The 13,521-nt window shown below is 39.4% G+C and overlaps 1 protein-coding gene across 4 annotated transcripts; it reads left to right on the top strand.

Moving 5' to 3' along the window:
* The first annotated feature begins 3,103 nt into the window (after window positions 1-3,103).
* Window positions 3,104-12,872, top strand: CACYBP (calcyclin binding protein). Of its 4 annotated transcripts, none has more exons than XM_032463692.1 (7): window positions 3,104-3,369; window positions 4,364-4,419; window positions 7,178-7,397; window positions 9,146-9,242; window positions 9,468-9,567; window positions 10,927-11,024; window positions 12,276-12,872. In XM_032463692.1, the coding sequence occupies exons 3-7, from the start codon at window positions 7,292-7,294 to the stop codon at window positions 12,430-12,432; spliced, it is 558 nt and encodes a 185-aa protein (XP_032319583.1). In that variant the 5' UTR covers window positions 3,104-3,369; window positions 4,364-4,419; window positions 7,178-7,291; the 3' UTR covers window positions 12,433-12,872. The 4 variants fall into 4 exon arrangements, with proteins under 4 accessions (XP_032319583.1, XP_032319581.1, XP_032319580.1 ...); XM_032463689.1 differs by having other exon boundaries at window positions 3,210-3,369; window positions 4,354-4,419; XM_032463690.1 differs by lacking the exon at window positions 4,364-4,419 and having other exon boundaries at window positions 3,154-3,369.
* The last annotated feature ends 649 nt before the right edge of the window (window positions 12,873-13,521 follow it).

Below are 13,521 nucleotides of genomic sequence, written 5' to 3'. Positions count from 1 at the left end.
TGAACATTGGGGTGCATGTGTCTTTTTGAATTAAGGTTCCCTCTGGATATATGCCCAGGAGTAGGATTGCTGGATCATATGGTAAGTCTATTTTTAGTTCTTTGAGGAATCTCCATACTGTTTTCCATAGTGGCTGCACCAAACTGCATTCCCACCAGTAGTGTAGGAGGGTTTCCTTTTCTCTACCTCTCTCCAGCATTTATCATTTGGATTTCACCTTTTTGAGATTATACTTTAATAAAACTTGATTACAATCAATGGGACACTCAGGGAAAATCTTTTAAAAGTTTACTTGCAAGGAAAGTTTGCAAGGAAGTCCAGGCTTTCAAAGAACAAGCTCACCAACAGAAAATTACAAATATTTATAGGAAAAAAAACTGCAGTTTCCACGTATTGAGTCTATAATTAGTTTGTTCATGGTGGGAAAACAGCAATTCTCACACTATTATCCATATTTTTAGACATCAGTATTGCAAAAGTCAGAGATAAAGCATTTGTGTTTGGTTTTAGGGAGTCCTCTATTTTACAGGAAAGGCTCAGGTTCAGAGTTTCGTTTATTTGGGGGACTAGCACTAGATACAATGACCCTGATGTGTATGCTTTGTTGATGATGTTGTTTTGGTCTTGATTTATCTCAGTATGCAAAGGTTTTTGGGTTTTTTTGTTTGTTGGTTTTGGTTTTTGTTTTTGACTTTGGGATCTGATGAGCCCAATTACTCCTAATGACAGCAGGGCAAGGAGTCAGTTTTGCTTCTACAAGATAGAGGTTAAGGACAGTTACAGGATACAGCTGGAGAGAAGCAGCATTGATTCTGTTGATCCTTAAGAATGGGAATTCTGAGGTGTTTTAAATGCTGGCAGAAAGGGAAGACAGAAGAAGCTGTGTGATGATCTGGAGGAAAATGATTCCAGATAGAAGGAAAACACAGAAAATAAACCTGGAGGTGACAACAAACTCAGTGGATTCAAGGAATGACAAGAATGCCAGGGTTTAAACCAGAGAGAGGGGAGAGTGCTGAGAGATGAATTCTGTACATGAGATTCATCAAGGTGAGATGTAAGACCATTTAGAACATTCTAGGTTTTGGTAAGAAGTTTGTGGACTTTAGTCTAAGCCTAATAGGAAGCTATTGGAGGTTTTGAAGCTGCTGTGTGGAAAACTAACCATAAAGGCCCAGTGGGAAGCAGAGAACCCAATTAAGAGGCTGAAAGTCCAGACAAAATAATGGCTCCTTGGTCTTGGGTGGTAGCAGTGGAGGTTGTGAGAAATGGTTTTATTCTTAACGTATTTTGAAGATAAAGCCAGCAAAACTTGCCATAGGATGGGAGGTAGGATCTGAGTTTGAAGAGTCAAGGATGACTCCTTAGCCTCAGCAATTAAGAGAATGAGGATGACCATTCAGAGAGGTGGGAGAACTGATTTGGGGTGTAAGGATGAGAAATTGGGAGAATTTTTGTTGTGTGTGTGCGCGCGCGCGTGTGTTTTGTTTGTTTTAGACAAGATGAATTTGCTGTGCTTATTAGACCTCCAAGCAGAGGCAGAGTCTGGAGCTCAGGAGTGGTGGAGCTGAAGATACAGATTTGGGAGTAACCGGACAACAGGTGGTATTTAAAATTTGTGACTTTAGGATATCTGGCGGGAAGAGTTGCTCCAGGTGCATAATAAAGCGTATTTAAAATCACTGCATTAGGTCAAGTTTTCACGCAGTGCAATGGGATATTTAATTAAATACCTAAATAACGCCAGGCTTCCAGTTAAACACTTAAAAAAAACTTTAGGTATAATTAAAAATGTACCTGAGTCTACTTAAATATAACTTTTAGTTAAATATAACATACTTAAAAAAAAATACACAAATTACAGCTTAGTTAAATTTCTACAAAGCGAACACACCTGAAACCAGCATCCAGCTCAAGAAAACAGAACATTAGCTTAACGTTAAAAGCCCCCTTGTGGCTCCTTTCTGTCATTGCCCTCTCCACCTAAGACTCCTGATTTTTAATTGGTCTCCCTATTTTAGACATCATTTAAACGGAACCGAACTATAAGAACTTCTGTTGTCTGGCTTTTCCTCCTTAAGGTCACGTTCGAGATTCACGCACGTTGTGTGTAGCTGTAATTTGTTTTTGTACTGCACTTGGGATTCTTTACTAAGATAATGGTCCGCCCTGCATTTTTCTAATACTTCTTTCCTTCTCTGACTTGCTGATTCTAATCGCCAGCTTGGTCGACATACAAAGTGAGTGTGGGCTGACTTCTCAGGGGTTACTGTGTATGTTCTTAGCCTGTTGCAGACATTTTGAGACTGCCAGGGCCTAAAATGATCTGAAAAGGGGCTTTCTCAAGGGCCTTACTGAGCTAGGCTGCAGGAGCCAGAGCGCAGAAAGCAGCCCCAGGGAAACAGCCCACGTTTTCTTTGATGGTCACGTATCGAATTCAAACCTCCGTGACAACTAGAAACTCGTAGAATGGTAGGTGAAGGAGGCCAGGGCACCAGGAAAGTCCTTCAACAGTCACAAGGGGATAATGGGACCGAAAAAGCGGCCTCGTTAGGGTCATTCCCCCTCTGCGCTACCGGGCCCGGTCACGTGACAATCGCAACCTCCTTTGGCGGTCCGTGATGACGCCACCATGTCGCATATGCTAAACAGTGACGTCTTCCGGGCGCTACAACCACTGAAAATAAAACTGTTCCCTTTAGGGTTCTGCACTCTTAACGTCGTCGTTCTTTCCCCTTTTAGCATAAATTGGCTTCCCCTTCTCCCGTTTTTGTCCTTTTCCCACAGTTTACAGACTAGCCTTAGACAAGATGGCGGCCTCCGTGACCCTGGGTCCTAGAGCACACGGAAACAGCCGAATCGCTAGTCAACTTCCGGTTTGGACCCCGAATATCGGTGCGTCATTTCCGGGGTTGCGTTAAAGTACGAGAAGCCTGCGGTTCCGAGCTGCGACTGCGCTGTCGGGGCAAACGGGGTCAAAGTATAATACGTACAATTGCGCGGTCAGGGAGGAAGAGGCGTCACTCTTCTCGAACTGCTGGTTTGCTCGCGAGAGTTAAGCGTTGCTAGGAGGCGAGGCGGGTGGGGCGGAGTCAGAGCGAGGCGGGGCGGGACTGAGCTCGGCCGGCAGTGCTGGAGGGTGGGGGGAAAGGTGGCGGCAGACTCGCGAAGGTTCCAGAGGCTCCGCGTGCGGGAGGCGGGCTGAAGTCTCGCGCAGGGTCTGGTGTGCTCGCGGGTTGTGGCCACTGCGACTCGTGCGGCTGAGGTCTGCGCGCGGGGTGAGCGCGCTCGGTGAGGCGTTTCCTGTTCTCGCCGCTGCAGCCCGGGCCTTCCTGACGCAGCACGACCATGGCTTCAGCTTTGGAAGAGGTAAGGGGTCCGGCTTCGTCTTCCCCACTCGGCCTTGTGGAGCTTTCCTCTCCGTCGCCCGCCCCACCGCCCTGTTTCCCGTGCCGAGCCGCCCTGCGGCCGCCCGCGGCACCTGCCTCTCGGGCCGCCTACCTGCGTCCTCGGGTTCCCGTGCTTCCCCTCGGCCTCCCACCCGCCCATCTGCAGCGGCCCCGGTGCTGACCCGGCCGCTGCGGCCCGCGGGGCTTCCGCCTCCCCGGGAAAGGTGCCGATAGACGCCCCGCGCTCAGCCCCGGCCGGCGGTGTAGGTGAGCGGGGGTGTGTCGTGGGTCTCGGCGGCGGGTGGGTCCGAAGGTGGCTCTGAGCTGGTCACCTTCACGTTATCCTCAGACCCTTTCGGCTCCCGTTACACCAGCCCGAGGACACGAAGCTTCGTTAAATTAAAGCTGATTGCCCAAGCTGAGTGTTGCTCCTGGGTAGAGGGTAGTTGGAAGGTGAGAAGTCTTCGGTCCTAGCATTTTAATTCTTAGTTGTGTTTTCTCTGCACGTACTTTGGGCGAGTTATGGTACTTCTCTGGGCCACAGGAGTATCCATTTCATAGGGTTGTAAAGACCAAGTAATACTTATAGATGTTCAAAACAGCAACTTACTATGCGTTTTTTAAAAATAAATTGGAAAGTTAGTTGTAATTATTGGTAGTAAATAGTTTTTTAAGCTCTATTAAACTCTGAACAGAGGTAGCTTAACTTTTTTGGAGACTTAGTTTAGGCGGTTACAAAATGGGAATAAAAATACTTGCATTCTTTTCCTTGCTTAAGTAGGACGCCAATACTTAATACTGTAGTATATAGTAGAGTCGGGTATCCATTAACTAGGTTTGTTTTCCGGAAATCTTTTGCTTAATAAGAACAAGACTGGGAAATCTCACATTTGACTTTTTAATTTGCTTTAAATGAAGAAAAAGCGTGTGTGTTTAAGTATTACTCTGGATAACTTGCCCCAAGTTTGTTACAGGCCTTGGGTTACCATGTGCCCTGAGGAAAGTCTTTGAAGTGACTTTACAGTCCTACGTAAGTATTAATTCTGTTCAAAGTAAGGGGCTTTCTCAAGAGATATGTAAGTTTAGGGACACTTTAAGGTTTTATTTTTGAGATAAAATTCACTGTTTTTAACTATTTTAAAGTGTACAATGCAGTGCTTTTTAGTATAGTCACAGTGTTGTGCAGCTGTCACCACTATATAATTCAAGAACATTTTCATCACCCCCTACCTGTTAAGTAGCCATTAAGCAGTCACTTCCTGTTACCCCTTTTCCCCACAAGCTACCAATCTCCTCTTCTATCTCTATGGTTTTGCCTATTCTGAGCATTTCATATAAATGGAATCTTACAATATATGGCTCTTTGCTTTTTGGCTTCTTTTACTTAGCATAATGTTTTCAAGTTTATCCATGGTGAAGCATGTATTTCTTTTTATGGGTGAATAATATTCCATGGTATGGATATACCACATTTTGTTTATTCATAAATTGATGGACGTTTGGATTATTTCCACTTTTTGGTTGTTACAAACAGTGCTGCTGTGAATACTTGGGTACAGCTTTTTACGTGGACATGTTTTCAAATATCTGGGCTGTATATATATCTAGGAGTGGAATTGCGGGGTCCTGTATTAACTATCTCTGAGAAAGTGCTAAACTCCTTTCCAAAGTGGCTACACGTTTTACATTCCTGCAGGCAGTATATGAAGGTTCCAGTTTCCACACATCCTCATCAACAGTTGTTATCTGCTGGAGTTTTTGTTGTTGTTGGTATTAGACATCCTATTGGGTGTGAAGTAGTAGCTCATTGTGGATTTGATGTGCATTTCCTTAATAACTAATGATACTGAGCATCTTTTCATGTGCTCGGTGGCCATTTGTGTATCTTTGGAGAAATGTCTGTTCAAGTCCTTTGTCTATTTTGAGGCAGTTTGGTTTTAATGCTTTGTAGTAAAGAATCTGGAAATAGAGAAAGCTTGAATGTGTTTACGGATAGGGATAAAAGGGGAATGTGATTTTGCATTAGGAAAGCAAGTGAATGCCTAGATAAATTAGGTGAGAAACTGCTGTATCTAAGGCATCTTAAATATGTGTACAGGAAAAGCACTAAAGGGATAGATTTTACTAGTTTCAGGTCTGCAGATAACACACAACTGAGGAATTACCTTAAACAAGCCTGTTGTAGTGGATATCTTATTTTTGAGTACTGTAGAGTCCATCTGTCTATAAAGAGGGCCTTAGAATTTCTCCATTCTCAGAGTTACTTTCTGAGTCTCCTAGAAAAAGATTCCTTATTCAAGAAGTAAAACCTTTTGTTTAGACTTTATACATTTTCTACTTTTTTTAAACTAAATTCTGACTCTGGAAAAAATATATCCATTTTACATTTTAATTTTTTATCATCCGTAATTAGGAATAAGTATGAAGTTTTTAAACCATCAAAACCAAAAAGATTGCTTTGAACTGAACCATTAAAACAAAAGATTGCTTTGAACTGAAAGCATCTTGGGTTCTATGCTCGAAAGATGAGTTTGCAATATTTCTTTGTAGTAATACGAATTTGGGGAGGCAGGGATAAAGTTTGGACAGGAGACTGGGCATGTTAGCAGTTACAGATAGGTGGAAACAAGGGCATCAGAGTTAAATGAGATAAAAGACTCGGGATAAAAGACAAGCATTTTTCTTTCTGTTTTGCATTTTCTAAGACTATTAAGAATCATAAAGACTTTCAAACTCTGTTATACTCAGTTATCAAGTGCTTAAAAGATTTTTATGTTGATCTTTATATGACCTTAAGCTATAATGTCAGAGTCTTCCTGTCAAATTGCTATTATCAAACCAGAATGTAAAGTCATTTTAAGAAAAATGAATGCCTTGTTTATAAAGATCTTAAGTCATTTGCAATATATCAGAGGATAATTGGGGGAAAAATGTTAAGCCCATTAATTTTCTAACAATGTCTTTAACTCTTGAACTTCATAAAATGTTGGCTCTGTCTCTAGAAAAAAATAAACTTGGGTAGGTGAGGTACTGGCATGAGACAAAACAGGTGGCTTTCTCTGTGATCTAGGAGTTGCATGTTGCATGTTGCATGTTGGATTATTTGCCTAGGGTTTGTTTTTTTTTTAAACTGTCTGCAGTACAACCAAGTCCCAGACATTTGATGGTAAAATTGACCTGGAGCTTCAAAATCAGACAACTTCTTAAAAGTAGAAGTATGCCTTTATTTTTTTATCTTTTGTCTCAATAATTCACACTTTGTGTGTATTATTTGGTGCAGGGAGATCTGTGAGGACCAGTCACTGATGGAAAGTAGAGGATTGTCTCAGGCTGATAAGCATTTCCCCACATTTGTCACCTACTCACTCATCTCTTTCATTTTAATGTTTTAAACATTCCTAATATCTATCTGATGGCTAGGACTTAGTGTTAAAAGGAAATCCAAGAATTCCTTTTTGTTGGATTTCTTCATCTTATAAATCAGAAAATGTTTATAAATCACAAAAGTGTCTTGTAAATAAAATGTTTTAAAACAAAGGCAGATAACAATTTCCTAAACTGGAAAATTTTGATTTGATTACCTATTGTTATTTAAGATTTCTTTTAAAAAAGAGGAAGCTTGAGTTATTTACAATTCAGTAGGCTGGAGGAAAGAATCCTAGTTGCCACCCAACCCTAAAAAATTTAAATGAACCTTTTATTCTTAGTTTTTATTCAGTAAATTGAAATGACCAATATGTACAATATCAAACTATTATTTATCGTAGCTAACTTATTTTTTAATACAGCTACAGAAAGATCTAGAAGAAGTGAGGGTGCTGCTGGAAAAGGCCACTAGAAAAAGAGTACGTGATGCCCTGACAGCTGAAAAATCCAAGATTGAGACAGAAATCAAGAACAAGATGCAGCAGAAATCACAGAAGAAAGCAGAACTTCTGGACAATGAAAAGCCAGCTGCTGTGGTTGCTCCTATTACAACAGGATATACAGTGAAAATCAGTAATTATGGTATGATTACCCTCCACATTCAGCTCTTTCTGCCCCTGAGCAGCCTATTCCTCAGTAGTGACCCACTAACTCAATTATGTACCTCAGTGACTGGTACAGTGATGAGTAGCAAGAGGGAACCTATTCTGAAACATATTGAGTATATATGGAACACAGCTTTTTGGTTTTTTCTTCCTGTTTTGCATTTCACTTTGCCAAATCACCACCAATAAGAGAAGCCGGTTAAATTCAAGAAACATTTGTGAGCACCCAATATGTGTCTTTATTGTTCTTGGATTTGTGGATATACAGCAGTGACCAGGAGCCAGTCCCTGATCATCATGTGATTGGGACACAGGCACACCACTAATACCATAGCAATGTCATAATACCATTTGCCCTTAATTCATTATAGACTTTTACTTTGGAAGCAGTGCAACTTGGAATCTGCGGAACGAACTCTCACGAGGGCAGGGATAATCTTATTTTTCTTTGTGCTCACAGTATCTAGCACATAGTAAGTACTTAATATAATTGAATAGAGATTTATAAAGTATTATGGGAATACAGCTGACAAAAATAATTCTGCTGAAGGGGAGGAACATTCAGGGAGAATTAGAAGAGACGTTTGAGTTTAAAGGATGAGTTCAGCAAGTATGAAAAAAGGAAGGGAATTGCATGAACAAAGGCATGAATAGAGACGTGAAAGGCACATGTTTTGAGGACTGTCATAACAGCAGCATGTGTCAGGGTTCGGTGTATACTGCAGGGGACAGGCTGTGTACTTCACTGACTGTAGGAAACTAGTCTGAAGGTGGTAGGATTACGGCACATTAACTAGGAACCTAGATTTCGATTTGGGGAGAAACTTACCAACATGGAGGATAGGTTGAATGAATGGGAAAAAGCTAAATGAAGTTCTACAGAACCCTCTAGGACATCTTTTAAAATTAACACTATATCTCTATTCTGTAGACTAAGTAAGGAAAAGTTGTATATTTATGATATACAATAAATATATGAATATATATTTTTATTACATAATACGCTTTTTATGTAACATTTGTATATTTTCTGTTAACAATTCATCTAGGTTAGAGACTGAACAGTTTGATAATATATACTGAAATAGCATTTTCCAAATATTGATAGGTTAGTCATACTGGCAGATTTGGATGAATTAATACTCTTCAATTTATATTCTACTTTGTCAAGGAAAGGAATTGAGGCTGGGATTGCATTTGTTGAACGGCCTCGAGGAGGAGAAATGATTATGGAACTAGACAGTACTAATGTTCAGCCATCCAATTTAGTGGAGAATTATCAATATTTAGGAATAGAACAAAATTATTTCCATAAAAAAGGGAAATTAGCAACTCAACACCTTGATCGCCATGTCACACAAATCTGGGTGGCAGTTATGCTTCCTCAGGGACACCCGATCCGCAGTGGGCAATTAGTATGTTAATGAATGAATTTAATGATTGTATTCCTTATTCTAAGGAATAAAAAGAACATGGGGCTTTGTGTTCAGTAAACCTAGATTTGAGTCCAAGTTCTGCTACTTGTAAGATGCCTAACTTTGGGTAGATCACTTGACTTTTGAAGCTCAGTTTCTCCATGTCAAAATTTTTTTATTTTTATCTTTTTCATATTTCTATTACTGTTTTTTTTATTTTACTGAGTTTTATTATGAGCTATCTGCATTTTCTATTTCAGAGATGGTACCAGACTTTACTTATGTTGCATTTTTTTGTTGCTGTTACCAGGATGGGATCAGTCAGATAAGTTTGTGAAAATCTACATTACCTTAACTGGAGTTCATCAGGTCCCCACTGAGAATGTGCAGGTGCACTTCACAGAGAGGTGAGTTCTTGGAATGGGGAGGACAGGGCCTTACGGGTTCTTTCTTTGCAGTTTAAAATTCCACTTAAATTTAGAATTATCCTTTACACCTGCTTTAAATGTTGAGTCTTCTCATCTGGAATGGCCAAATGCATGTAGTAAAATAAAACTGTGGCTTTTCTCCCCACAAGAACTGTAGAGCGCCTTTCACAGAACCAGCTAGATGTACTCACTAATGTGTTGTAGGTCATTTGATCTTTTGGTAAAGAATCTGAATGGGAAGAGTTACTCCATGATTGTGAACAATCTCCTGAAACCCATCTCTGTGGAAGGCAGTTCAAAAAAAGTAAGTTTTATCTTTTTTGTCATTGTGAAACCTCTTTGAATCAAACCTGGCCAATTTAGAATTAAGATGAACTAGAATAAATTTATCAGCAAAGTACAGCACGTTGCCTGTTTCATAAGTAAAGTTGTATTTGAACATAGCCATGCTTGTTTGTGTATGCGTTATTTGTGGCTGCTTTTGCACTGCAATGGCAGAGTTAGGTAGACCACAGACCATGTGGCCCACAAAGCCTAAAGTATTATCTAGCTCTTCACAGAAAAAGCTTGCCAACTCTTGCTCTAGAAAACTAATTATAAGAATATTGCATTAAAATCAGGAGGGTATTGAATGAACTGAAAATGGCTAAGAGTGAGACTTGTGTTGTAATGCCAGTTTTATCACTTCTTAGTTGTGACCTTTTTGGCAACTCACTTAATCACTCTATCTCAGTTTCCTCATTTGTACAATGGGAATAATAATTTGTTTTACAAGATTGAAATGATACACTAAAATGTATAAAGTGCTTCAGTTAAGGGTGGCTGTTACTAGAAGCACTGCATGTGAGGCTTAATACATGAAAGGACTTGCGCACTGGTCTTGTTAGCTATAAAAACAAACCGTCTTTGAGAAAACTTATTCATACTTTTCACTAATTCAGATAACCCCTTTTTTCTGCCTAATTTAAATAAGTGAAGTTTAATGCATCTGGTACACAGATGTGCCATTCCACTGCGTTTACATGGCGTTGTGTAGAAGCTTAAAGATATTAGAATACAATTTAAGATTAGCTTGTGACCCCCTGCTCCCTTTAGCCCTAATCCCGTCGTTGAAGGAAAAGAGTTCTGTGGATCATTGCTGAAAAAGTGTACATTCTTGCTCCTTTTGCTCACTCATCTTCCAGACTCCTTCACCAATAACTGCCTTGTGTGATGGGATTTTCCTGCCTGTCTCTGACCCCTCATACTTTATTACTCTCTCCCTCAGTCGTCAGAATCCAGCCATTCCTCCTCCTTTTTTGCAAATGCACCAAAATCATCCCTTCTTTAAGCCTTTTCCTTGCTGTCTTAACTGCCTAGAAGGCCCTCTTTCCCAGATTTCAGGCCACAGCTTAGATTTCACCTCAGAGAGGCCGTCCTAGGCAGGTTCCTCCCCCAGCCCCGTTAACACCCTCTTGATCTTGATAGCACCTAGTATTTGAAGATATTCCAGTGTTACTTGTTTATCTTTCCCCTTGCATCTTCAGACTCTGGTCTGTTCATAAAAGTATTACTAGCATAGTCTTACATATAATAGTAACTTGATTAATTGAATGCATAATTATTTTCTAAATATTCATGCTTATCTGTTCTAAGTTGTACCTGTTTTCCACTTTTCTTCCAGGTCAAGACAGACACAGTTTTGATCTTATGTAGAAAGAAAGTGGAAAACACACGGTGGGACTACCTGACTCAGGTTGAAAAAGAATGCAAAGAGAAAGAGTGAGTCTGCTTTCCTTAAGATTGTTATGTATTCTTTGCTGAGATTATAGATTTTCATAGATAATAGAGTTGTACGGTCTGCGATTTGACCATTTACTTCTTAATATCCACTGACTACCCTGATTCTCTTACGTCTGCTTTCACCTGTCAGGACCAACCTGAAGAGGGCATCTGTCTAGTAAGTTGCTTTCTAAGGAGGTCTTTGTACTTGTGGCTGGTTAACCCTGGGCCAGTGGTGTTTCTATCAATACTGTCCTCATTCTGAGACATTCCGTTTCAGTAGTTCTGGAGAGGTCCAGGTACCCATACGTGGTTTCTGAATTCCAGACGTTTCTGAATAGAGTTTCACTGTCACTGGTATAGACTGAAAAAGGATATTTTTATCCTACTTAATAATGGCTATTCAGAAAAACATTTATTCAAAAATACTTCCATTTTAGGTGTAACGTTGCTCTAAATGTTCTGCTGGGGTAATGTACTACAATGGGTCAGTCAGGCACCCACATTTCTCTCACTCGTCCCACTGACAGCACGCATTTGGGATGTTGTTGCTTAGGGTTAAGCACTTTGGAATTGACTTTAAATCTAGAATGAATTACCTGAGTGTAGGACCCTATCTTACTGTATCCCCAGTGTCCAGTACAGAAGCTACACTTAATAAATGAGGTGAGTGAACAATTAAGTATACTTAGTGGGCCTGGTTTGCACCTTGATTGAACTAGAGGTATTGACCACTTTGAGGACTGTTGTTTTATACCACCAGGCCCAAACTCATGAGTCTCAGACTTAGGAGGGCTTTTCTAATTAAAAAACGAGCTTCAGTCCATGTATGATGTATTTTTGTTTCTCCCTCAATGAAATTGTTTTTCACATTATATGAAGAAACATGCTCTTAGAAAATTAAAACTGTTCAGAAAAATACTTATTTACTTCTCCTGCTAAAAAAAAAAAAAAAATCACAAAATCCCATGGTCCCAAAATAACTCCTTATTTTCTGATAACCACACTTTGATGCTCTAGGTAGGTGTATATTGTTTTCATTAAGATAAATTTGCGTGTTTTGAATGTGAGAGTATCTTTCTATACTTTCTTCCTCTTAAACCTCCACTCTTGTACTTTCTATAACCTGATTTGTCTCTTTCCATATGTAGTAATCATACATCTGAAATTTGTCACTAAATTGAATAATTTATATGTACATTTTTTATTACATAAATATATATACACATTCCTCCATTTTCTTTTTAACAGAAAGCCCTCCTACGACACTGAAACAGATCCTAGTGAGGGATTAATGAATGTTCTAAAGAAAATTTATGAAGATGGAGATGATGATATGAAGCGAACCATTAATAAAGCCTGGGTGGAATCTAGAGAGAAGCAAGCCAAAGGAGATACAGAATTTTGAGATTTTGAGACTTTAAAGTCCTTTTGGGAACTGTGATGTGGAAATATTGTTGTTTCTTTTCCAATAAGGAAATGGTGGTGAGCTGCACAGACAGATTTGATAGATAACTATTTACACAGCCTTCAATTCTAAGTAAAGGCAGTGAATTCTCCATTTCCTACTGGAGAATTCAAAGTGTGCTTATTAAACCCTTCCTCCAAAGATGGTTTCCATAGTAACTGGGTCATTTGATTCAAAAAGGGTAATGTTGCATTCTAGTGTGACATGTTAAAAAAAAAACAAGTTTTGCCTGATGAAACTGCCATATTGTGTGTATTTTTGTTCAGCTAAGAGGTAGAAAACAAGTTATTGCTTGCCTTTCAGTTCGTGACATCAGCTCCCACCAGTGTAAGAGTAAGTAAAAATAAAACCTGAATTTTTGCATAAAATGCAAATTTGTATCTGTGTTTCAAGGTGGTAATAATTGTAATAAAGAGGTTGGTCTAGTTGCAGCTTAAGTAACACATATGCATTACCATGGTCTAATAATCACAGATATTTTTCTCTAGATTTAAATATATTTGTTTATGAATAAATTGGAACTAAAATCTTTCTACAGTACCAATTAGTAAGTTTCACCATGGATCAGATGGCTTATAAAAACAATAACCATAAAGCAAAAATATATGAAAATCCATCTATTCCTATGCACGGGAAAGTTAGGTTTTTATTCAGTGGAATAGCTTTACTTACTATCTTTCTGGGAGTATGTCAGAAAAGTCAGACTTTTAGGGGGACTTTATTCAAGAGGGTATTAGAATTAAGAGCGAGGTGCTGTGCTGTCCATAATTATGTTGTATTAGAGGTATTTGCCATTGCAGTTAAATGAGAGAACACAAATGCATAGAGGAGAAATCCAAAACTACTGTAGTTGCTAAGAGAATTGGTAAAAGTGGTAGGGTAAAATTTGGTGGGGTTAATTAACATTAAAGAAATACCCAATATATAGGATAGCTGTTGTTAGAAAAACTATTGAACACATTTTTCTATAATTAAAGCTGTGATGTTGGCACATGAATAAACAGACCAATGAGACTGAACAGAAACAAC

This window comes from Camelus ferus, chromosome 21, assembly GCF_009834535.1.
Source record: "Camelus ferus isolate YT-003-E chromosome 21, BCGSAC_Cfer_1.0, whole genome shotgun sequence".
NCBI classification, from domain to species: domain Eukaryota; kingdom Metazoa; phylum Chordata; class Mammalia; order Artiodactyla; family Camelidae; genus Camelus; species Camelus ferus.
Note: the sequence above shows the minus strand (reverse complement) of the source record. Positions and strands in the feature narration are given on the sequence as shown.

Bases quoted from the DNA above. Each gene is read 5' to 3' on its own strand.
- CACYBP (XM_032463689.1), top strand. From the start codon at position 3,349: ATGGCTTCAGCTTTGGAAGAG. The intron at 3,370-4,353 runs GTAAGGGGTCCG...ACTTGCCCCAAG, and splicing joins TGGCTTCAGCTTTGGAAGAG to TTTGTTACAGGCCTTGGGTT. The intron at 9,568-10,926 runs GTAAGTTTTATC...CTTTTCTTCCAG, and splicing joins TGGAAGGCAGTTCAAAAAAA to GTCAAGACAGACACAGTTTT.